This window comes from Vitis riparia, chromosome 8, assembly GCF_004353265.1.
Source record: "Vitis riparia cultivar Riparia Gloire de Montpellier isolate 1030 chromosome 8, EGFV_Vit.rip_1.0, whole genome shotgun sequence".
NCBI classification, from domain to species: domain Eukaryota; kingdom Viridiplantae; phylum Streptophyta; class Magnoliopsida; order Vitales; family Vitaceae; genus Vitis; species Vitis riparia.
The window spans coordinates 12,910,707-12,937,245 of NC_048438.1; the positions used below are offsets into that span (position 1 = coordinate 12,910,707).

A 26,539-nucleotide genomic window follows, 5' to 3' on the forward strand; every position below is an offset into this window, starting at 1 on the left:
GGTTCATGCTGATATTTGGTCCCACTTTTGTGGGATAATGTTCCTGCGTTCAGTGTTTGAAAAACAGTGGTAAAATTGTTAGTTAGATAAAGGCTAAGCGAACAGAAATGTTGACGGATTTGGAGTGATAAAATATAGGTCTGGGTTGTATAGCATGCCAATAATGTGCCGGGTGTGTACATCGAGACTGAAAGTTCAATTATTGAAAATGTTTTGTTGCTTTCCATGCTATGTTTTTATAATCGTATGAAGTGGTGGGAAATGCCCGAGTGGGGGTGAACATAAATATAAATATTTGAAATAATGCCAAATTTTAAAATTCCGAAGGGGTATGAATATGAATATAATAAATATCTTGAAGCCTTGTTCAAAGAGCTTCTCAAATATTATAATTAGAATCACGAGTCTTTATGTGTTTTTAATATGATTTATTCCTGTATTGAAGAAGCGGAATATCAAGTCACAACGCAAGAACATTCATATTTTTTATTATATTTTTATTTAATTAAGATAAGATTTTTATAAGCATCATATTATTTTTATCTTTAATAATATTATTTTTTTAAAATAAAGTTATATTATATTATAATTATCATTTCTAAAATTTTTTATTATGGTATACAAAATAGTAATTCATGTGACTTATCCATAAAATAAAATAATAATATATCTAACCCAATAAAAAAAATCATTAATCAAAATTTCCATAGATTTCATCCTTATTATATAATGAATAGTAATTAATCATTGACTTTAAATTCCGTTACCATTTTCATATATAAAATTTATTCTTTAAAGAACAAAATTTACCTAAAATATTTTTTACTTAGAATCTAATTAAAAAATAAATTTTATAAATAAAATACATATTAGTGAAATTAAGTCTACTATGTTTTGGATAACAGGAGGCAATTAAAAGGAGTATAAGAGTAATGTTTGGGGTTGAAAAGTCAAAAGTCAAAAGTCAAAAGTCAGAGCCTATACAAGATCTACCGTGGGGCAAATGAGAGAGTTGCGTCGGAGGGCGTTCCGATATTTTGAGACCAAATCTTTGACTCTAAAAACAGCTTGGAAATCTTGACAGCAACCCGACTCATAGCGGGCCTCTTCTCCGGCTCCATGTCGACGCACTCTAGCGCCACCTTGGTCATCTTCCTCGCCACCATCACCGGAAACGAATCCTTTAATCTCCTGTCAATCCAACTCCTTACCCTCATACCTTGTTCATCTTCACCCTCCATTTCCATTACCTCTCGCGCTGTTTCTATCACTGATATTCTCCTGTAACACTTCCTTGCTCTCTCAAACTCGTACTTCAGAGGCTCTTCTCCCGATAGGAGCTCCAACATCACCACTCCGAAAGCGAACACGTCCGATTTCTGACTTCCCACCCCGCTTGACTTGAACTCCGGCGACATGTATCCCCTCGTCCCTTCGAATGTCCTGCTTTGGCTCACTGATCTCTTCAACTTAGGGGACTCCAAATCTTCTAACTCTCTGACCTGGCAGTTTATCTGATCCTCCGAGGTCTCACCGCAGAGTTCGGCGGTGGCGAAATGGCAGATCTTGGCGTTGAAGGAAGGCTCGGTCACGACTATGGAAGAACTCTTGATGTGATTGTGGATGAGTTTCGAATCCGAACCGTCGCAGCTGTGGATGTAATCGAGTCCGTGGGCGACATCGGTTGCGATCTGCATTCGCGAAATCCAGGTTGAGAGGATTGTGAAGTGAGGGTTTTTAGGGTTTCGGAGACAAGTGGCAAGGTTAGAACCTTGGACGTGCTCGTAGACAAGGTAGACGTGTTCGTTGGAGCGTGATGCGCCGATGAGCTTGACGAGGTTGTTGTAGTGAGCCCTACCGATCAAGGAGAGCCGTGTGTGGAGATGATGGGGCTCGATGGGACGGCGGAGCTTGCGTTGGAAGATGAGGACGTCTGTGCCTCGAATGGAACAGCGCCAAGCGGCGGAGGAGAGTTTGCCGGCGGCGAAGTTGGCGGTGGCGGAGCAGATCTCGGAGAAGGAGAATATGAGAGGATTTTGAGATAGAGAGAGCCTGAAGCTTGAGAGAGTAGTGGTTGAAAGTGGGGAAGAAATTGGGGTCGTAGACGGTGAGGTCCAGAAAAGACCGTTTTGGGCGCTTGCAGAGGAGGAGCGTGAGGGTCTGGTAGTATGAGAAGAATTACGGGATGATGCCGTAGGCCTTCGAGAAGTCGCAGAGGTTGAGTTGGGCTCTATTCCGTCGGATCGTCGCTTGGATTTACACATGAATGAAGGAAATTAGGATTCTTCTGTTGCATAAACTATTAAATTTGTCATGCCTGGTAGCTCCTTTAACTCTTTAAGAAGATAGACGAGTCTACACTTCTGATTTTGATCAACCCAAAGCTAAAGGTTGGAAAGTCGGACTTGACGAAAGTCGAGAATATGTCGGCTGCCCACACCACAGAAGCTTTTGCTGTCACATAAGGATTCAAGGATTCAAGAGTCAACTCTCACGCCCAACCCTACTCTTCGCCCTCAACCCTCATAGCTTTATTGAACTTGCTCTATTAATTTGGCGGCCAATATGAAGCATTAAAATTCGTCAGCTGCCAATTATAAATAGACAGTTGGAGAGATGCCCTCAAGTGGATGGCATTGCCAAAAGTTATGCCAAATTTGACTCTAGAAATAACATTCTCATATGCTACATGTATTAATAATTATTTCCTGAGCTGCTTGTACGAATTCTAAGAGTCCACCTTGGAATTATAAGCAATGGTTGCTTACCATCCACATCACGGAATGGCATGGCACAAATTTCCAATGAGCAAAACTGTGGCGAAGGTGACGTGAATGAAAACATGATTTCACTTCCCAGGTACTTCATTGTAAGCTAGAGATATCCAATTCACTTTTAAGACGTGATGCATGTTTGAGACTTGCGTCCAAAACTAGTGTTTGAAAAACCCTGAGTGGATGTAAGGTACAACTAACATCCACTTAGTTCGCAGCCCCAAAACACCAGAATTCTTCATTTGCTTCCAAGCTTAACCAAATCAGAAGAAACTGATTACCGATTATTTCTTCAGCTACAAAGACACGTACCAGCCCTTACAGGTTACAGCTAACCCAACAGAAGAAACCGAAGCAAAACTCGTTACAATAATTTATTCATAGATCACGTACATAACATAAGTTCCATGCATGATCGCTAGAAATGGTTACCCACTACCATCATCACTACCACCACCACCGCCATCACTTCCCACAGGACTGCTACCCCAATCGTGGTAGTATTGTCTAGGTATGCCATGGTGGTTTTCTACATGGTTGCTTTCTGGGTGCCGCCCCACTTTTCTACTTTCCTTCTCATCAACATGTTTTCCCTGCTCCTCCCCATCCATTTCACCCCTACCACCTCCACCCGAAGCTGCTAAGCGGCAGCATAGCATTAAAATAAACAACACTGCTATGATCTTCATTGAAACACCACGAGGAGACTGTAAACGCTCGGTTTCTGTGAAGTATGGGTTTCAGCAAAGACTCTAAGACGTTTCCTCTTTATATATATGTGGAAGGAGAGAGGGGAAGAGAAGGGGGGGTGATAGGGTTACTTGATTGACAATACCGCACGTTTAATTATGAAGATCTCCACCAAAAAGGAGACAAGATTGAGTGGGTGTTCTTGGAATCTAATGGGAAAATTTTCGTATCAGTTTTAAAACACGATTAGGTTGGGAAAAGTTCTTTGTCCTCATTCAAAATTTAGCCCTGAACAGGGAAATTCCATCTTGCCAGTGGAATTAGCGCACACACACAAGTCAAAACATAATGGATTTCCTGTTTAAGTTGCTTCGTGACATTAGATTTGCAATTTCCCTTTGCAAAACTATTAGTTTTAAGCAAGAGATGTGAAAATTGAATAATTCTAGGTTTTATGAAAAGTATTGTTTTGACCAAATTAGTTCAATATATAAGCATTCAAAACTAGTCTTGTGCTTAAGTGCCCCACATAATAAATCTTAGGCATTGCAATTTTCTCTTCTTTTTTTTCTTCTTTTAAAGTGTACCTATATAAAAGGTTTTGAAAATTAAATTATGCAATTAAACTTTTGGGTCTCAAGTGATTGCTGACAACTGACTCCCAAAAATGCATTTAACCCATCAATTGGGATTTTGAAAGCAAATCCATTAGTTGGATGTGCATCCCCACTTCCAAGCCCACTACCAAAATCACTTTCAGGTCCCCAACCTATCTATAAAAATCCTTTTATTCAATCAAATACTTCAACATCTTAAATCTAACCAACCTATTTCTTTATAGGCATTGAGTTTTGTCAGTCATTTGATGCAGCCACTTGATCCAATAAAGATAAAGAGTATGCTTGAAAATTATTATAATTAAAATACTTTTATTTAGAACACTTTGTTATAAACTAAATGTTTAATTAGGTATGAATTAAAATAAGTATTTTGATATTATTCCGGTGATGTATGTAATAAAAAAGTGATTTTTGAAAGAATCGTATGTTAAATAATTGTTTACAAAACTTAACTATCAAAAGATTATCTAAAAGTTACTTTAAGTGATTATTTAGATTTTTTAAAGTAATTTTGAAATTATGTATAGGAAAAAGTAGAAGATTTAATTTTAGACATATTTATATGTCACCATTGACTTTATTTGTAAACAATAATTATTTAGATTGCATATGATGGAATGCCAAAATTCATGATTTTATAAATCAATATTCTAATAATTAGGATATCCATCGTATTTCCTTAATCCTCCCTTATATGAAAAGAATTTCTATCCCTTCCTCTCTCACCTCTAATAGGATATTTTTTTTTTGAACGATAGAATCTAAAGAAAATTCAAGCAACCATGGAAGAAACTCACTACCATGAAGATTTGGACCTCTTAAAGATTTGAAATAATTTAGGATAATCTATAAGATAGTATTTGTTGGTGCACTTACATCTAAAACTTTTCTCATGTACTTAAAAACTAGTTTTCATAGTTATTCAAGCTCAAAAACAATGATTTTATCATAAAAATGGATGAGCATTTGTTTTTAATTTAAAACTTTGAAGCATATTCTTTTTAAACTAACTTTAAAATGTTTTAAAATGGATTACACAAGTTGTTGGAAGTTTCAAATCCCAAACCGAATTTTTAGGCACTTTAAAGTGCAACTAGTTGAGGGAGCCTTCAACTAATTGGGGAACTATATCTATCAGTTGGGATTGATTGGTTAAGAGTTGTTTAAAGTTCAAGTTTTCTTCTTTCTCTTTCAATAGTTAGTGTGTAGTTAGTTAAGGGTCGATCGAACCTCCAACTAAGCTCAGAAACTTCAATGGCATTTAATGCATAACAATTAGTCAATCAATTGAATCGATGTTTAATTGGTCACTGTGCTTCTGTGATTTTTTAGGTTCCTAAGATAAAAAACTATAAATTGAATAGCTTCATTGCATTTATGTACACGAGAACAAATACATTCAATTTGGAATATTCTTTTTCTCTTCTTCAAAGCTCTTCAACTAATCATATTGATTTCAAACTTGCAATTCCATTAAATGCACATTTTAAATTTATCCTAGTTTCCTTTGTATTGTGAGTCAAAGTTATATCTAGGATTAGAAGTTTTAAAACTTTTATCATTTACTCATTTTGAATGAAGAAACTTCAAGTAGGTGGAGTTCTTAAAAGGATTGTAAATGCACATTAGAGCTTCAAAACGGACATTTAAAATGTAAATAATCATTTTGATCTTTACAACCCATTGGACCTCTTGAATCCAATTGTAAAACTTGAAAGTTTATGTTGGAAGCCTTATTAGTGGAACCTTCATTCGGTTAAGATGTTGAGAAAAACAGACATAGATGAATTGCTCAATCATGATAAAAAAAGTTTGTGCATTTCTTCTCCTTATTCTTTACCTATTTATTGTCTTGCTAATTATTTTTATTCTTTTTTTTTCATTAATTATTTTTTAAATTTTATAATATCCAATTCAACCTCCCTCTCAGGTGATTTACTTATGTTGTAAAATTAATATTATATTTTTGTTGTACATATATCTTAGCTTTTGTATTTTTGCATTGTACCAATGCATTAGCATCATACACTCAAGGAATTTCTACCATTACTGATCTTTATAATGAAGCTTATAAGCCTTATGAATTAAAAAAATAAATTATGTATATTGATTTGTAGCAATTGACATCATGATAATAAAGGTAAAAATAAGGATATTAATAATTTTAATAAAATTAATAATATGAATCATAATGTGAGAACAACAATATATGTAATAATAATAGTTTTATATAAGCAGTTTCAGCTTTCGGGATGGGCCTTGGACTCGTCAATAAGCTTTTGGGCCAACTCATTCTTTGGCCCCTTGAATGACTATAACCTGATCCAAGGTGCCATGATCACATCAAATAGTAAGTAAATTGTTCTCTTGATTTTTTTTCATTTTTCTCTTTTACAAATCATATGTTATACATATCCTATGATAACATTTAGTTCTCACAATAGCACATTTAATATAATAATAATTTTATATTTTGTTAATTGGAGGATTAGGTTGTTTACTAGTATAATAACATCATAGCAATTGATATTTGTATTATATAAGGCAAAAGCGATTGAAAAATGAGTAACAAAAAGTATAGGGTTATAATGAATTTCAACTTCTACGAGGGAAAAAAAAAATTCTTAAGGATCTGTTTGATAATTATTTTTTAGAACAATTTTTTATTTTTCAAAACAAAAAAAAACTACGTTTATCAACCAAAAATTATTTTTTGTTGTTTTTTTATGGTTGTTTTAAAAAATAATTATTCAAATATATGAAATGATTAAAAATAAAATATTAAATATAAAATTTATTTTTAAAACATATTTTCAAATGTTAAAAATAAGTTAAAAACATATTAAGGTTTGCAAATAGATTTGTACTCTACAAAATATTAAAGAATAGTTTTTAAAAAATAATTTTTTTAAACTATTTAAAAAAATAATTATCACACAACCCCTAAATTTTTTTAATTACTCATCTTGCAATAATCTAACGTCATACGAAAAATATCCAGTATTTATAATGTCTGACATCCTGTTAGGTCCAACCAATGGGCATCACGCCCAAACAAGGCCTATGTTTTGTGTACCGGTTAAAACTCAATTAATGTAAAAAAGAAAAAAGTATCTTGGTTTTTTTTTTTTTTTTTTTTTCTAATTTTCCCTTATAAAACCAAATTGGAAGAGGTGGAGGGGGGTTGGGTTAAATTGAGGAGATGGCTTGAACCCAAAAGCATAAACAGTTGCTCCCCAAGAGGAGGCATGGGAAGGGAAGGAGTTAAAGGAGGTGGTTGGGCCTGAAATTAAAAGGGGGTGGCAGAGGACAGCTAATATAAGTAGGAAAGGCTGCAGTTTGCACGTGTACAGGAGAGGGAGGTGGGGGCTGCCTCCTGTCCAATCAAAATCATTCACTCGTGTATGCATATTGCACATTTTGGCCGGTGGGAGGAACCTCACGCTTGTGGTTTGAGGCGTGTTGTCTTCTATCTTCAATCTTCAATCTCTTTCATCTCCCCCCCGTGAGTGCAGTGGCCCGACCTCATGTGCGCCACCTTCCAACCCCTATCACATCCCACCAAAAACTTGGAAGTTCCCTGGATATCAGACACACTCTCACATTTACTATTTAATTTCAGACATGGGTTGCCCACCTCTAAATATCCACTATCCACACGCTTTGGCCTTTTCCATTTTTTATTTTTATCGTTTTTAATTAGGTGGGGTGATGATTGTGAGGATGCAGCGCAAGCAATCAACATTATTATTTTGGAATAAGCAAAAACGTGTTACCAAAATTTTCTTGTTTTTGACATTTTAAAACTTGGATACAAATGGAACTAACCCGTCTCTCTATCTAAACGAGTTTCTACCGAAGTATTGGCAGTTTATTTGAATGATGTGTCCGATTGAGGATCTCTTCCTTCTCCAACCAACCGACTACACCACATTCTGTCTTCAGGGGATGAATCCGTGTGTACTGCTTCACTCACCAATGTATCTTCCTCCTTAGATGAACCTGCCAGGAGGGAGAAACTATTAGTCTCCCCTCCACCATCCACAACCTAGCTACCGTATATTGTTGTATGCGCAAACCACCTCCCACATTTTTTTTTTTACTTTTGACTTCCTATGGCTTCACCAAAATCCTCTTACATTCATGGGTTCATGCACAAAGTCATATATGTGTATCATCTTAAAGTCCTGACACGTATTCAAGGATTACAATTTTTGAGAGGATGGCTATGTTTTTGGGTTGTTGTATATACGATAATGTGACACTAGGAGACACAAGTTGAAGTTTTTTTGGATAGAAGTAGAAGCCAATTACAACACTTTCCTCCTTTGGTACAAGACAACTCCAATCACTTTGCCCCTCAGACGTGAGTTAGGCATCATCCTTCTCAAAAGCCATTCGTCAGAAACTGATATACAGATAGTAGAGACGTGCAAGTGATTAAAGAGGTATGGCATATAACGGAGATTTTCAGCTTGTGAAGATCTTAAATATTTGGTCTGATAAGAGAGAGGCAATTTGAAAAATTCCTAGAGGCTATGGATTTAAAAACTTGAAAGATCGATGGTGGCGTTAGGGGCCAGAATAATGAACAAATCTCTATTTAATTATGGTTTCTTGATTAGCTTGATCTTCACTTTATCTTTTTGTCTCTTCACCTGTTATTTCTGACCCTTGGGACATTGAGGGGCCCGGATTTTACGAGATCGGATCTAGCCTCCCTCCTTTCTGTAACTTTCATGGAACTTTTGGAAATTTCAGCTTTATGTCATCCCGTTTTTGTTATCTTCAAGTCACGGGTGCAAGAAAAAACATTGTCTGAGGTTGATATACTGCAGGATTTGTCATGAAAACAAATTCATAGAATTCAAATTGGAGTGGAATTTTCAAAGTGAAATCTGCAGTTTTGACTTTTGGTTGCCCTTCTTCCTTGTATAGGTTTTCCAGTACTAAAATGGAAGGTAGCTCCTCCATGGGCTAGAATCTTCAGGTCATGGGATAGAATCAGGATTTTGTAGAAAATTAGAACATGATAGATGGATGCCTAGTTTTATCTAGCAGCATAACAGAAAAGAACATTAATGAGTAGTCATACAAAAACACAAGATATACTTTGACCACAGCCGAAAGAGAGGCCATTATTATCAACATGTCAACTCTCATTAATCTAGAAATAAATCCAGTGTATCAGATCAAGGCGTATATATGTGCTATCTGATGTAAATGCCCTTTAATTTGTTCTTATTCCCTATCAGGAGAGAAGCTAATGTGGCCAAACAGCATGATTTTTTCCACTTATGAGCCACTAATCATATACTTAAACTTCTTTATTAGATTTGTTTGAACTCTATCCTCAGCTCCTAGATCATTCTACAGCACAACACATTTCTGATTTCTAAACCCCCAGAGGCACTCCACTAATATGAGGTCCAAGAGTGCTCCATCATCTGCCACTAATGACCCAGCTGACTGGATGTTTTCCCTTTCCCTTTCTGTTGACCATGTCCACTTCGTGTAAGAAGTTCAGGAAAGTAGGAGCTGGAAAAAAGGGTTTCATTTCATTCATTGCAGAGAAAATGGAAGAAAAGAAGTTAACTTATATAGATTCTATCAGGCGGGGTTGGAATAATGATTGTTCAAGAACTCAAAGCATTATCTTCCTTCATCATCTTCTCTGCATGCAACCAAACTTATTTCCTTTCGGAGCTGTCAATTGCATGTGCGCTGGTCAGAAAGCATTGATGTGAAGCGGTAATCACAAACCCTACTGCATATGGAAATAGTGGTATGTGTGTGACTGCAAAAACAACAGGTACGGACAGTACACGCTTTGGATGTGTGGTACAGATGGTATAAGATCATCCAAGATAAAGGATTTGGCTGTAAAGGTGATCCACCATTATTAGTATAATGGAAATGTGGAACACACAACATAAAATACTGATAATACAAGAAAAGTTGCAGGTGACTATTGGAAGAAAGTGACGGCATAGCACAATGCACACATCAGACCAAATGTGTTCTCCAGTGGAGCAAATCTGAGGATTTAAAAATGATTACGTTAGCAGTTGTAGGCTGATAATCAACCTCAATGGAAATGCAAGATCTTCATGCGATGGACCTTTAAACCCCAGTTGTCATCCAGCTGAAGATTCACATGACTGAATTGGAAGAGTAAGGCTTCTCAATTCAGAAATCTCTCCCAGAGCGAATAGGTATATTTTACAATATCCAAAGTAACATATTACAAATAAGTGGGCATCGCACTATGCCCGAGAAGCTTATCCCATCCCTCTTGCATATCTTATCTTTTCCACTCTCAACTTGTGGGGTCTAATTTCGAGAAATTCGAAAGATCATCGATCAAGCATTGAGAGAAGATTGCAGTTTTATGATGCCATACTTGTAATAATTTATAAAGCTTTGAAATCGGGGATTCATGTTCGTACATTTTCGTATCCAGAAGCAATACTATATAGGAGAGAAAAAAACGGATGCAAGATGGCAAAGCACAGCGGCTATTCAAAATAAATAAATAATATTAAAACATCACACCCTCAATACATAGCTCACCTCTTAGCTACACATCATTTCAGCCATTTAATGCTCCAACAGTGTCTCCTTCTCCCCCTTTTCCACACTTATATAAACCTTTCTCTCACTTTTGTTCCACCACCACCACCCCCCTCCTCCCCCTCTCACTTTCAGTTCATACCATCCCACCCCACACCTTCTTCTTTCCTCTCTCATCTTCCGTCTTGTTGCAGATGAAGATTATGAGGGGGAAATTTCTGAGGGCATGCCTGGAAAAGTGGCGGAGAATGGGGAGCAGAGTGATACCATCAGCAGGGTGCGACTACTGCTGCCAGTGGGCACTGTGGCCTTCCATGCACGAAGGCAGCTCCATTCCAAGAGATGTCCCAAAGGGACACTTAGTAGTGTATGTGGGTGAAAATTACACGAGGTTTGTCATTAAAATAACTCTGCTCAAGCACCCACTCTTCAAGGCATTGTTGGATCAGGCTCGGGACGAGTATGATTTCATTGCTGCCTCCAAACTCTGTATCCCTTGCGACGAGAACATTTTTCTGAGCGTGGTTCGATGCGCCAGCTCTCCTCAGGATCGAAGTTCCTTCTCTTCGTGCCTTTGAGAACATATTTGTTTCTTCACAAAAAAAAAAAAAAAAAAAAAAAAAAATTGATTCATTGTGAGGTGTAACTTCTAAATGGGAGTGATAATCTGTCATATACTATGTAGAATTTAATTAATTGTGATATATAAATCGCCTTTAGTTCCAAATGTGTGCTTCAATTCAAGAAAATGCAGTGAGTCCTAAATTTTCAGGGCCAGTGGATCCGCCGGTGCCAGAAATTTGAAGCTGGGCTTCAGCGGACCAGGCCCTGTCCCCTCTTTCATAATTGCTGCAGTTGTAAAAAGGATTTCTTGATGATGATGATGGTTTCTTCATTTTTTTTTCACCCAGAAGAATTAGATAAATGTAGGTATTATGAGAAGGGTGGATGATTGTGACGGTTGGCTCCATTTTCTTAGGAGCTTCACAAATTTTTAGGGGAGATCCTGATCAATGAGCACCCACAGATACATAAATATAGCTAGGCGTAATTGTCAATCCTGTCAATAGTAGACCTCTTTTCCAATTTTGAATTTTCTAAAGAATATGGAGGCTTATATTTTTGGTTTAGTAAATGGAAGAACGGAAATAGCATAAAGAAAAGAATTGATTTTTTTTATAAAAAAAAAGGAAATTGAAAGTAAAAAACACAACCTTTGAGAGAAAAATAAGGATGTTAATATTAAAAATCAACAGTATATATTTTCAAGCATTACTTTTTCGCCTGTACTGAGGGGAGAGTTGATCCATTTAAGCTTGTTAAGGTAGTCTTATAAGGTTGGTCAACCCTATGCCGCATGCAAGTTTGGTATCGACTTGTTCCCCTACAAGTTAGTGTTGGTCTCACGCTTCATATAGGTGGTGTCGATGCACATCCCTTTAGTTTCATAAAGGATAAAAGGTGCCTTATTACATCCCATGAACTTGGCATTCTACTTAAGACATGGCATCCTTGTACTATTACGTTTGCTCAAGTAAAAAGCTAGGTTTAGGAGGTTCTACATAGACCCTGGCGTACCTCGATGGTGGATTTGATCCGTCCACCACTGAGTCCTTAGGCCATTTCGAGAATCTTCATCTAGTAGATAAAGTTGGAGACTCATGGATGCAAGGATATGGCATGCATACATCAAACCTGCTTTGATTGAATTGAGAGGATGGTCATGTCGCCACTCAAAGACCCACCGTAAAAATAAGAATGATGGTACAGAAGCCCACGAAGGTCTATTATTAATCGAATCATAACAACCAATGGAATTCACTTGAACCCCAATATAAAAGATCTAAAATTTCATTTGACTCTTGCTTTAGAATTCGTACAAGTCCATTAAAAGGGTCATTCTAAAGTGCTCCTCCATGATCTGTCTCCAATTGCCACTGCTACTCGCTCCCTCATTCTCCTTTTAAGTCCGAGTCGCTTCCGTTTCAAAGCTCGGCTTCTCACCCCGTAAAAAAATCCACCCTCAACACCATTTTTAAATTCTTCGCTTTTCAAAGAGTCAAAGATGATCACAAATTGTAGTGATGGATGGGGCGCCCAAAGCATTGACGGAGGGCAAAGCTATCTTAGTCGGCATTCCAAAATTACGGCACAAAAGTGACTTTACATACGTGCCATTCAACTTTAATCAGACAAAAGAATGAATCCCAACCATCCATGTAGTATATAGGCTATAAAATACTCTTTGTAAACATTAAAATATTAGTAGTGCAAGTCATGAAGTCAGCAGTACCTGATGCCCATAACAAATTTAATTTCTATCCACTATGGAGAGGTTGCTTGTTTACTCTACCATCCCTCCAGTTGCAGCAGCAGTCATCTTTTGACTTCTGCTGCTAGTAATGGGATATTCACATACCCGTCATTAACAATTTGAAAACGAGTTAGGGAATGTGATCTATTTACTTCATCTCATTTTTCTTATTAAAATCTCTAAAATCCATCACCTGTTCAAAGGAAGCTAGAAAACTATTCTCTAATTAAACCCCATAATTATTAGATCAGACAATAATCCCTGTAACTAATTGTAGATAGTTCTTTATTAGTGTATTGGTTACTTTATTCCTACTTTTAAGTGAGTTTTTCCTTGGTGATGTCATGTGGTAATTCCTATATGTAAAAAGAAAAATTCTTGTTCTGCTTAGTAATAAATTGAACCGCTTTACTCTTTTTTTGGCCTTCTTTTTTCTCCTCTACTATTTTCCAAATTCGATTTGGTATCATATCTAGCTTTTTCTTTTCCCTCATCTAATATTGAAAGTCCTCCACAAAATTCGTCACAATACCAGTTTCCAATTCAAAACACCTTACCTACTCAGTTCATTCATCAACCCCTTCCAACTCTTAGCCAACCTCTCACAATCAAATTGCATCAAGAATATAATCTCCTCTAGAAAAATCATTTGTTGAATGTAATTATTGTCAATGGTCTTGAAGATTACATCAATGGAACTCTCCCTACTTGGCCTTGCTTCCTAGATCTACGACAATTTGTGAACCCTTGATTTTGATGGTGGTAGAAGTTGAATCGGCTATTGATTAATTGGTCTCATCCTTGACAGAGAGTATGATCAGTAGGATTGTTGGTCTGATCACTACTTCTAAGATTTACGTTGTAGTCTCATTTTTTGGAGCGAAGGATAGAAATTCAATACAGTAAGGAGGGTCTGAGTATGTTTCTAAGCTTAAGACTCTAGCAAATAAGCTTGGCTCCATTAGCAAACTTATGTTTAATAGAGATTAGCTGAGTATAATCCTTTTGTAACCTCCAAAAACTCAAGACCATATCAACAAGGGCCATATAAACTTAACAACTCTCCAAGCCATCACAATTCCTTTGAAGCTCAAGCCTCCTCCAGTGTCTCTCCACCAGCTAATGTCTTCAATCTCTAGCATGGGAGACTTGGACATCCTTCACTTAGAGTTCTATCACAGGTTCTTAGACGTAGTGGTATACAAGCTGCTCCTAGCACTTTGTTTTGATTTTTGTAATTCATGTCAGCTTGCAAAGAGTCATAGGTTACCTTTTGTAAATGCACACTCAAGAGTAATAAAACCATTTGATTTGGTTCACTTTGATCTTTGGGGAGCCTCCGCAATTACTTTTGTGACTAGTATTAGACACTTCCTTTTATTCATTGATGATTATCCCCTACCTTTCCAAAATTTAAAAACATCGTTGTAACTCAGTTTGATTCCCAAATCAAAGCTTTTCAAAGTGATTGGGGCAGTGAATAAACTCATCTCTACACTTCTCCATTCTCATGGAATTAAACATAAAGAAGCATGTCCCTATACATCATAACAAAATGGAAGAGTTGAAAGAAAAAATAGACATGTTGTGGACATGGGACTTACCTTTCTAGCACACTGTCATCATGCCCGTCTTAGTTTATGGCCTTTTGCTTTTCAAACTAGTACCTTTTAGATAAACAAGTTTCCCACACCAATCTAGTCAAATAAATCTCCATATGAGGTTTTATATAACCAAACACCAAAGTATGAGTTTCTGCATGTTTTTCAGTGTCCTTGCTTCTCTTTTCTTCGTTCCTATAATAATAATAAGCCAGAGTTTCACTCTGCTGAATGCATTTTCATTGGTGTTCAATGAGTATTTCTTTCCTTTTTAGTCATTCTCCTTACCAATTACGACACCTTCTTCCCAATCTTACTTTTCATTTCCTCTTCCCATATCCTCCAATATTGGTACTACTTCTTCCATTTCGACAACCATTCCTTCCACACCATCAACTAATACTACTTCTCCACATAATGCTTCTTCACTAGTCTCTAAACCAAATCAATCTCTAATACTCTCTCCTATTGTTATCGTTTCTTCCTCTAAAACCTCAACCTCATTATCTTCTCCTATTGTTTCTTAATAGAACTCTTCACCTCATGGAGATACTACCAATGTTCAAAATAATGTTTTTATTGTTACCTATGCTTTTCCAAGTATCCATATCCATAGAGAACCTGCAGCCACAAATATCCATTTGATGGAAACCAAATCTAAAAGTGGGGTTTATAAGCCTAAAATGTTGTTGTCCATATGTTAGTCTCCTCCACTCTTATCCCTCACTGAACCAACTTCAATGCAACAAGCACTTCAAAGTGTTGAATGGAAACAAGCTATGAAATTGGAGCTTGATGCTTTAAGTTGAAATAACACTTGGACCTTAGTTCTTATTCCCTCAAATCACAGAGTTATTGGCTGCAAGTGGGTTTACAAACTTAAATTCAAACCAAATGGTTCTATTGAGAGACATAAAGCCCACTTAGTAGCTAAAGGTTTTCATCAAATGCACAACCTAGACTATTTTGAAACCTTCAGCCTTGTGGTGAAGTTTGCTATGATTCGTTTTGTTCTCATCTTAGCTTTATCTCATGATGACCTTTAAAGCAACTGAATGTTCATAAAGTTTTTCTAAATGGAGAAATAGATGAAGTTTACATGGAGCAGCCCCTAGGCTTTGCTGATTCCTCTGCTCCACATTTGGTCTGTAAGCTCTCTAAAACTCTATGGTTTAAAACAGTCCCTAGAGCTTGGTTCACCAAGTTAAGTACCTGTTTACTCCAATAGGGATTTATGAGCTCTAAGGCTGATACCTCTATGTTCATCCTCTCTACTGCCAGTACACTTATCATCATTCTTGTTTATGTTGATGATATCATCATCATGGACAATGATTTTCTTTAATCCAACAAATAATTTCCAACCTTGACAACCACTTTGCTCCAAAGGATTTTTGTCATCTTTCTTATTTTCTTGGGCTTGAAGTCCACTACACCAACTTCGGATAGCACTTAAGCCAAACCAAGTATATAAAAGACCTCCTTACACGTGTAGACATGCTGAACTGCAAGCCAATGTCCACTCCCGTATTTTCCAGCCCTACCATGTCTATATATGATGGTCAACTACCAGATGACCCCTACCTTTTACTGGAGTATTGTTGGAGCTCTCCAATATTGCACATTAAACAAACTTGAGATAAGTTACTCCATTAACAAAGGTGTGCCAATTTATGCACCATCCCACTACAACTCACTAGCAAGTTGTCAAACAGATCCTGCACTAATTGAAGGCTTCTTGCTTTTATGGTCTCTCTCTTCAAGCTTCCCCAGATCTCTCTCTTTCTTGTTATACCGATGCTGACTGGGAAAGTTACCCTGATGATAGAAGTACTAGTGGTTACCGTGCCTTTCTTGGTCCCAGTTTAATTTCCCAGTCTTCCTCCGAGTAGAAGGTGATATCCAAGTCCAATGTAGAATCTGAGTACAAAGGACTTGCCAATGCTGCTGCAAAAATCACTTGGCTTGAGTCCATCCTCCGTGAGCTTTATATCTACCTCTCTTCGTCTCCTCTTATCATCCCTTGTAACTAATTGTAAATAACTCTTCATTAGTGTTTCGGTTACTTTATTTCTACTTTAGGTGAGTTTTCCTTTGGTGATGCCATGTGTACAACCCTACATATAAAAAGACCTTTTCCTATTTTGCTCGGTAATAAACTGAATCGCTTTACTCTGTTTTCGCCTTCTTCTTTTCTCCTCTGTTATTTTCCAGATTCAATTATAATAAATGGTTTTACAAGATGAAAGGTCTTTTAAATTTTGATATGTTATAATCTTTTAAAATAACAATTTCACGTGTTAATTAAAAATCAAAAGCCAAAAATATTATTCCAAACGAGGCCTCTTATCCAATGATTGAAATGTCGTGATGATATGTCAAAGAAATATCATTGATATATCTAAGTTTCGGACAACCCCAACATGACAACTAGGATGGAAAAACCGTTCACCCAATTTTTTGAGATTTTCCCTCATTTTCCATCGATATATGCCGATATTTCAATGATATCAATGACTTTTCGATGCCACGTTAGCACCTTTTTCATTGTTGGGCCTGAGTTAATCCAAGCCCCATGCTGCCAGCCATGCCTAGGCTCACTTCATCAATTATGACTGAAGCGAAGGACCATCCATTAAATGGTGTTTTGTTTTCTTTCAAGCTATCGGTGTGGGATGTCTTTTATGTACACTTCAAAAAAAAAATACAATCAAATATGTTAAAGAAGCACGTCTCGAACCTAGGCACATGGGTTGCCATTATTTAAAATGCATATAACATTTTCTATATATATATATATATATATATATATAGATTGCATTGTTTTATCGTAGTGAGACTAAATAAAAGCTTTCAATACAATACAACCACACTGATACTCTACATAAAGGCTAAAACAAACACCAAAACAGTAACAAATACACCTAAATTTCCAAAGTGCATCATCATCGGCATAACATTTCCTATTATCGAAGAGTATTGATGGAATAAGGCAAAGAGAATTGCAATTATGACAAATACTAGTGTTTTCCACAAAGTGCAAGTCAAACTTGATATACAACAAGGCACAAAGGTTTTGGCAAAGTGCTTCATAATCAGAAGAACCTCATCCAAATGCCTCTTCAAAAGAAAAATATTCACAAAAGCCATTCCTAGAAACGTTTCAGAAAAGTCATACCAGAACATACATCCGAGCTCAAGGGAATCACATGTTGGAGTTGTTATCAAATATATGGTAATTAAGGGCATACTAAAATAAATTTGCACACAGACTACCCCTGGATGAACTGGGCTCTCCCCAGAGTCAACAGTAAATCACATCTGAGAGTCTTGAGTACTAGTTGTCACACATATATATACATATAAGACTGAAACTTGGATGGTGAACTGTGAACAAATTCTCATATTGTGCTCCCTGTGTCAACCATCTTTTCACTCTTCACATGGTATTATCCACATATAATGGTGTAGTTAGTCTTTCAGATTTTGCCACCTCAAGCAGACAGTCCTCCTCCTAATGAAATTTCAGAATAATCAAATTCACAAATCCAAGTTTCCTGATTCTATTACTTAGAAGAAACCAGCAAGAAACAAAAAATCTAATTTAGACACTAAATATTAAAATACATATATTCTTTTGATAGGTAAACAAAAATGATATTAACATTGTCAATCAAGAAGGTGCACCAAAGTACATGAGACTTAATATTAGAATAATACACGAATAAATGAATACATCCGTCTGAGAAACTCTAGCTATCTAGTGGAATCCAGCAGATCACCTATGCTATGAAACTAATTTTGCTGGTTATATGGGTAGGGCGTGCAAAAAGTTCAAATCCTCAGGAACTCAGGGTATATCTTGGTTGGAGCCAGATATTTTAAGGGTTAGGCTCTTAAAAGTCAAGGGATTTGAATTTATACACCAGTTCAGTTAAAAATAAAGGAAGAAGAGATGATCTTCCACAACAAGAAAAAAATACAAGAGGGGGACCGTCCACAGTTGACAACCTTCTCCTCCCCAACACAAACAACCCCCACCATCCACAGACCACAAGACCCAATCCCATCCTGGCCAGCCCCATTACATGCACACGTGATGGGGCTGGGTCTCATCACAACTACCCATCAACTGCAACATGCCTACAGCTAACCGACCTCTCCAATAATTTCAATCCCTCCACTATATTTTACAGGCTTCAAGCCAGTACTGATGTTATATCATATCCCAAAGTTCTTGTAAATCATGTTTTCAACCAAACTAAATTTCTCACAAATTCCAGCCAAGACGGTTTTCCAACAACGCTAATTCCTTCTTCAACACTGAACAATAAAACCACTAAAACAGAAACAGAGAAAGCAGTTTCAAAAGAGGGTAACAGTGTACAACTAAAATGCCTCTGCTATTTGGACTGTGTGTATGGTTTGAAGAATTGGATAAGATGCAGAGATGACACTCTTGTAGGACAAATAAAGACGTAAATGGCACCAAGTTAATTAATTTAATTGACAACCGATAGATGAATAGCAATGAAGGTAACTTGATTTACCATATCAAATTACACAAAAAGAGATCCTGGGCTGATATTAACTCTACAAATTCTAACTCCATCCTAATGGAACCTTTATTTCCATATATTGCTGGTTAGACTTTATTTGCTACCACATTAATAAAAGAACTGAGAGGGCCTAAAGAAGCCTAGTACACAAGCTTCTTTCATATCTTTCTACAATCATACTAAAATCTCTGAGAACAATACCAAGGATATGATCAATTCTTCACCTAAATAATAGCTTTGTTTAGACAACGCTTAGCCATACATGGCAGTGGGGAGGGGTTCAGCTCACTGTAAACAGGCAATAAACTGTCAATAACATTGACCTTATTTGGACAAATATAAGCATATGACATAATGAATGACACAAATAGGAGGCACAACCCAAGCACACTTATAACAGTAGAGAGGTTATGCCTAGGCATCAAGTTAAAAAAAAAAGAAGGAAAAAAATGGAGAAATAATATCAAATCAAACTAGACTCCATGTAAACTGCCACTTAACTCCAAGAAAATTTTCTTAGTAACCTTCTTCAAATCAGACGAATAAAGACAACATATTTTCCCTCAGTTTCCGTACCAGCATTTCAATCCCCTGAAAGTCCTAGAATTACAGTCAGCCCAAAGAGTAGAATATAACAGTCTTAAGTTAATGATGAATTAACCCTAGACAGAAATGAATGTTAAAAAGTACTTATCCAGCCAAACCCAAAATCTAACAGTTGTTTCTGTTGTAGCCAAGAAATCCTATTAGTAGGACCAAAAACTCTAAAAAACACAAGATGTTGATGTCAAAACCTATCTACAACATATTAGAACTGATTTAGCTTCCCAGATGTCTAAAACCCAATCATAAAGTTTGGAGAGAACATGCACATAGATGTGGCTTCAGTTAAAGGGATTTAACCAAAATCCCCTCCACCTCAGTTGCTTCTAATATCTTGTGTCCACATCAACCCCTCACCCATAAACAATCATTTTGAACAATTCTCGTCCCCATATATGGTAGAGCAGCCCAACCAATAGGACCTAAGCCTAGTAATTAAATTCGTCATGAAAATAACCCAGACAGTCTCTGAACATCAAGAAATGGACTTGCATTCATACAACTTCTAACTATGCCTCCACCAAATGATTGGCTTCATTAGAGAAAGAAAATTCAAAGATGAGAGGGGAGCCATCAAATCAACCACTTTCACCCACCTCTTTTGCCTTCCAAATGTTGTTTGTCTATTTGTCCACACCAAGAAATCCAATGTAATCTCCACAATCTTCCTCCAATTAATCACAAGGCAACACTTTAAAGCTTCCATCTTCTTGAGTGCATAAGCAACTGCCTGTTTCAAGGAGGCACTTCAGAGCCTCCATCTTCTTGAGAGTATGGACAACTTACTGTCTAACCAAAATATCACAGACCATTCTTGATTGCCCCTCCACAGCATTAGCAAAACTAATGCCCTTACCAGCACCAACATCAGAATAACCAGAAAAAATATTTGAGGCTACCTAACAGCTTAAGCTACAGTCCAAGCCCTTAATACAGACTAGAGATATCCAAACTTCTCGATCAGGTTGTAATGGCAACTTACCTATCAAGTTTAAACCCTCAGTAAAATAATGAAAAGCTGCCTCAAATCCATGGAGTAAACAAAACACAGTGGATATATACCTTCATGGCTCATTTTCATTCCCAATCTATACCATCTAAGATTGGAGCACACAAGGCTTCTTATCTCCTTTCCAACTGCAATGCGAACACACGATCTTTCCAAACTTCCATTCTTTCTCACCCTCAACTCTTTAATTGCTAAAATTTCTGTTATCACTGTTATCATCTCCCATTCATAAAAGACATGCTCTCAGTTTTGAATGAAAATCCCCAATCAGACCAGCTCTGGTAAAATTGCACTATCCACAAAATCCCAAAAAATTTGATGTCAGATAGTTAAACTCTGAAAATCCCAATCACTTGAGTTCTCCAGACTCAGCCCAACTATCGTACAAGTCTTTAGAAAAAGAAAAAGAAAAAGTTTAATGATCTAGGGTCCTGACATGATTGAGGTGGAGGAAACACTAACAGTGATGGTGGTCGATGGAAAAGGGAGAGGAAGCAAGGGTAGCAGGGATGTTTTTTCTGCTAATGTGGGATGGGAAGGCTTTAAGGTCAAAATGGACAAATCCAGTGATGACTAGGTTTCTGCCGTCAATGACAGTTTAAAAAGAGGCCAGGAAAGAAATAAAGAAGAATGTGAAAAGGCTGGAAGAGAAGGATGAAACAGTTCCTTTTGAATTGGATGAAGATGTTGAGGTCAAGCAATAAAGGAGCAGTAATCGCAGGTAGATGGTAATTTTCTGGTCATTTAATGAAAACTTAATCTTCTATAGTAATACAACAATCCACCATGTCCAACTGTATTCTATATTGTATGCTATAATTGTAACTTGGGAAAGAAAAAGAATAATTGAAAATGAATACAGCATATGCAACTGACCAAGGAAAACGATGATCAGTCTCAATTTCTTAGATAGCATCATCACTAAGAACTTATAGTGCATGGAAGAATATGTAGAACACAATAATTGCAACAAAAATATACACATGAAGCATTCTCATGAAAATATACACAGGTAATAGATTGCCTCATGATAAAGTACATACAACACATTGTTGGTGACTTCGCGAAACAATGGCAGTGCTGAACCACACCAACTGCAAAACAGAAACGCACAAAGCACCAAAAGATTACCACTATTTTAGAGTGTTACAATTGAAGCCTGCAAGTGAAGTGCCACTCAGTTGGAATGGGATATCATCATCTAAGGCCTTCAATAAAACCTTCCAACTCTCTCCTCCCAAACCTCCTTCCTTCTGTACTAGCAACTCTACATCTTGCTGCAAAGTAAAATATCAACCAAGCCACCATAAAATAAACCTCAACAACTGACTGAAAAACTGCAGCAAACAATTTCCCACAAAATCTAGCCAGAGCCCATCTCACAAAAGACCCGCAAAATATAGCTTCCAGACATTTTATTTGAATGGCTTGGTTCAACATTGTTGATAATAAATAAACACCTTCCCTAACAATATCCCTTCCACTCCGTCTTGTATCTACTATAGCAACCCAAGCATCCACAGCAAAAATAAAGGATACCAGTGTATCCCAAAGAAACCATATAAACAGAAACCCAGAAATCTCCTTCTCGAATCCCCGGATCCATGGCAACATGACAGAGAATGGCATCAATTTCAACCTCACAAACAGTTTGAAGAATGAATATTGATCTTCAATTTCACCAAAGAACCATAAACCAAGAAGCTGAGTCATTCCATCCCTAACTGCCCATCTCATGAGAATAAACCCAGAGAGCCTCCTCAATCCCAATCTAGAACCATCCCAAACTGTCCCAATAAATGAAGTCGTCCTCCGCAGATGATCATTAACAACAGAAATGAACACAATGCCAAGGACCCATGAATACGTAACCAGAAATCCAAGAATTACCCAGCCATAAGCTGCAGACAAGAAACACACAAGAAAGAACAACGCCGCGGAATCACGACTGCCCAAATCCATTCCTTTGATGAAGAACGGAAAATCCCCTCTTTCCTCTTTATTCTCCAAAACAACCGTCTGGTTCCCCTCATCACCATCATCATCGTTCCCATCCGTAAACAATAAACCCTCACCTTTGAACGAAAACCCCGACCGAACAATCTCCGAAGCCCTAATTCCATTATCCTCCACAGAACCCGAAAACCCTAATTTGGGGTCAAAACGGCTTAAACTCAGAAAACTCCCATTGATTTGAGTCCTCCGGCCACCTCCGAAGAGGGTCCGATCATCATATTCATCTCCGGAGAAAAAATCATCATCTAGGGTTCCGACGCGGGTGAGGTGGAGAAAGGGGCGACGACGGTGACGGGGATTCACGGTGGGGGGAGAGGAGAGGGTGGCAGGAATGTTCTTACCGGCGATATCGAGGCGGGAGAGGAGAGCCCGGAGGGAAGGATCGCGGTCGATGAAGGCGGTGAGGATAAGGGTACCGTCCTCGACAACAGTGCGGAAGGAGAAGAGGAGCAGAGAGAGCAAGAGGAATGTGAAGGGGGTGGAGGAGAAGGAGGAGGCGGTGCGTTTGAGAAGTTGAGTGGTGGTGCGGAGGTCGAGCCGCGAAGGGGGAGGCGGAGGAGCGGTCATGGCGTGAGATGGAGCTGCGAGGCGAGTGGCTTCCGTTTCTGTCTTCTCTGCGAGTGTGTATGGCCTTTGCGGGGGGGTGTTGGGTGCTTTTATTTTATCATTCCCTTTCTCTTGACTTCCCTATTTTCCATGTCCCAATTCCTACCGGAGATAAATCATAGTCTTTCTATTTTGTTTCCCACCTTCAAAAAAAAAAAAATTGCATTTTCCACAGAAACAAACACCCCAGATGTGAAGATCGTTTAAAGAGTCTAATGTTTTCATCAGTAGTAAATAATATAGAAATTGGACTAACATATTAGGATTGTAACTTACGCAGGGAACACTCCAAAAATGACTGTTCAGCATAGTCCAAAGCCTCACAACCTCGGAACCTCCTCCTTATTTATTTTCATCCCAAATAGGAAAACCAAGATATTGATCATAGGACTGGTCAATTATGTTGTTGAAAAATAGAGCACAAGAATTTTCAAAATAATTATTGACTCGTCTAAATATGGTGGGAATTTGGGATTTCGTCCAAGGATTCATAATTCTGTCTTAAAATTTAAAGAAATGAAATAATTGATTAATAAAAATAGTAATACCTGCCTATTGTTGGCACACCCAATAATAAAGCAGATCCACAAATTACCGTTCCACCCAGGGGCCAGGACCTCCCACTCTTTCCTTCAAATGTTGTGACCAAAATGATTAAAAATGACAATATATGGGCTGCAAGCTTCTAAGGCCAAGATGACAGCACATACCCGACTCCGTTGGTATGTGCAGCTTCCCATCCTCTGTAAGTGTAACAGCCATCAGACCTGCACCCTCAGTGATACAGCAATCCTCTCGTGGGTTCCTCATCGCTTGGGCCGCTGCCAAATTTTTAAAGCTATCTCCTCCACTGTTCTCAGCAACACCTGACCCATTCGTGTATCCAATATAAAATGTCTTCACATTTTAGTATGCTAACTCAACAACTGACCCATCCATGTAAAATATCAAGGTTGACTGTATCTCACTTCATAAGTTAAAAAAAAAAAAGCTAATACAAGTTTAGGATAGATAAGTAGAGAGTTGAGAGTATGCCTGCTCATCCTCCCTGGGTTGCATGATTCCATTAGGCATCTCTTCCTTGCCTCTCTTATTTCTTTATTTTTGGTGAATGAACAGTTCGCTCTCAGAAAATAAAATAATAGCCAACTCATCCAGTTGAAAGCCACTGCTGATTAGGAGCACATGCCAGAGACTATATATATATTGAGTCGTTTCTAACATTATTAATATTTTAATGATGAAAAGCTAGGTGATTTTGTTGTAGGTCCCTTCCCTACCAATATCAAAGCAAGAAGATATTTGATTCTCCAAAAATATTGAAGTAAAAAAGAATGAAAGAAAATAATTTTTAGATTTTCTGTTGTTCCATTATATTATAAAAATAAATAAATTCAAATAATTTATTTTTTATAATGAAGTAAAATAAATGAAATAAGTTTAATGTAACATATAAAAATAGTTTATTAAATTTAAATTTATGTTTTTTTTTTATCTTTTTTAATATTTTCATTTATCATGGATGAGATTATTTCTTTTCCTGGTTGTGTTGTAAATGGGGATTAAATCCACCATTTCACTACAATATTAATCTCAATTGCTAAATAAAAGAACATAAGTAAATTGTGTGTTCATTTTATTTTCAAACATTACATTTGATACAATATTTAACTTCAAATTTCACATCAAAGTGTTATAAAGAATTTATAAATGTATGAATATCTCTTAATTTTATAAATATACTTTAAAAATGTAAGAACTTTTTTTATTTAAAGTAAATAATATCTATATGATTAAAAGTAAACCATTATAAGTGGTACTAGAGTCATCTCAAACACCATTATGAGAATTTGTTTAATCCCATAAGGAGTGTATTTATTTGATACCATAAGGACTAATTATATTCTTCTTGGTCTTGTAAATGCATTTGAATTTGTTTGATCTTATAAAAAGTATGTTTATTTGATTTCCTCTTGATGTTATAAACACGTTTTAAAATAGTAATGCTCTCTTGAGCCGAAAACGGAACAAGTCTACACAACTAAGAGCGGGTAAGTGCAAATCAAATCATTTCTGATCAGATTCCACTTCCATCCATGGCACATGCATTAAGGAAAATGTATGCATATGAGCAATATACAGGGTAATAAAAGGATTTCAGAGCAAGCTTGATATGAAACTGGCCTTTCACCACCAACACCACAAACAGCCCAAGAGATCCATCTTCATAATAGTGAAGCAGATCATGATATCAGCACAAGACAAAATTGACATTGTTACAAAGCTTACAATTACAGGATAAGTGCTGAAGAAAATCTGGTAATGGATTTTCTATTTTTTGCTTTGTTAAGAAGGAAAGGAGGCAAATGAAGCAGCAGGCATGGAATTCTTCTTCATTTCCTTCCCAAACTTGTTCGATTCAGGAAACCTTTATCAAAAAAAATTTCTTTGGCTTCAGGTTTAAATTATTTTTGCATGCCTTTAATTGTTTCAAATGGTTCATACGTCTATAAGAAATTGTTTTTAATTCAAGTTTAAACTTGTAGAAATTTCTGTACAAAAATAGAGATTTATTTTATTTCTTATAATTTACTTTTAAAATTTGAGGAGTAAATTTTTTTTAATATTTTATTTTGTTTTAAACCCTTTTTAAAAACCATTACAATTTTAACATAAACTTCTAAGAGTTGAATTATAATTATAGCTCAATCTGATTGGTATTTTTTTTATAATTACTGAAAAAATATCTTCTAACCCATTGGTTTTATTAGAGAAGCATTTTGGAAAATAATTTTTAAAAATAATTTTTGAGAACCCTTTTTAGGAATTGTTTTGTAATGTTTTATAAAATAAAATTTTGTTTGAAAATTTGAAATGTTATTAATTTATTTTTTATGTTTTTTTAATAAAATATATTTTTGAACGACATATTTTTTATATTTTTAAAAATATAAAATTCTTTTTATAGAAACTTATCTTTTTATTTTTAATTGTAAATTATTATTTTTTATTCTTAAAAAAATCTCTAACAGTTTTTTATATACACATTTCTTGTTTTTTCTTAAATCAATTACATGCCTACCAAGCCATCTTATGCCTTCTTGCTTTAAAAACACATTTTTTTGGGAAAATTACTTGATGGAATGAAAGTGATAATGATTGAAAAGGGTCATC

General features: G+C 36.5%; 3 protein-coding genes across 5 annotated transcripts; 1 reads left to right on the forward strand and 2 right to left on the reverse strand.

Annotated features, from left to right (window-relative positions):
• Positions 1-924: 924 nt before the first annotated feature.
• Positions 925-2,562, reverse strand: LOC117919999 (lysM domain receptor-like kinase 3). Its single transcript, XM_034837334.1, has one exon. The coding sequence runs from the start codon at positions 2,262-2,264 to the stop codon at positions 990-992; it is 1,275 nt and encodes a 424-aa protein (XP_034693225.1). The 5' UTR covers positions 2,265-2,562; the 3' UTR covers positions 925-989.
• Positions 2,563-10,828: 8,266 nt separating this feature from the next.
• LOC117921354 (indole-3-acetic acid-induced protein ARG7) lies at positions 10,829-11,261 on the forward strand. The gene has a single exon (XM_034839228.1). The coding sequence runs from the start codon at positions 10,852-10,854 to the stop codon at positions 11,233-11,235; it is 384 nt and encodes a 127-aa protein (XP_034695119.1). The 5' UTR covers positions 10,829-10,851; the 3' UTR covers positions 11,236-11,261.
• Positions 11,262-16,975: 5,714 nt separating this feature from the next.
• LOC117920739 lies at positions 16,976-23,506 on the reverse strand. Of its 3 annotated transcripts, XM_034838340.1 has the most exons (3): positions 21,875-23,506; positions 19,356-19,419; positions 17,556-18,086 (listed from the first exon to the last, which is right to left on the reverse strand). In XM_034838340.1, the coding sequence occupies exon 1, from the start codon at positions 23,324-23,326 to the stop codon at positions 21,941-21,943; it is 1,386 nt and encodes a 461-aa protein (XP_034694231.1). In that variant the 5' UTR covers positions 23,327-23,506; the 3' UTR covers positions 17,556-18,086; positions 19,356-19,419; positions 21,875-21,940. The 3 variants fall into 3 exon arrangements, with proteins under 3 accessions (XP_034694232.1, XP_034694231.1, XP_034694230.1); XM_034838341.1 differs by lacking the exons at positions 17,556-18,086; positions 19,356-19,419 and adding an exon at positions 16,976-17,263; XM_034838339.1 differs by lacking the exon at positions 19,356-19,419.
• Between the last annotated feature and the right edge of the window lie 3,033 nt (positions 23,507-26,539).

Coding starts and splice junctions, on each gene's coding strand:
- LOC117919999 (XM_034837334.1), bottom strand. CDS start 2,264: ATGTGTAAATCCAAGCGACGATCCGACGGAATAGAGCCCAACTCAACC.
- LOC117921354 (XM_034839228.1), top strand. CDS start 10,852: ATGAAGATTATGAGGGGGAAATTTCTGAGGGCATGCCTGGAAAAGTGG.
- LOC117920739 (XM_034838341.1), bottom strand. CDS start 23,326: ATGACCGCTCCTCCGCCTCCCCCTTCGCGGCTCGACCTCCGCACCACC.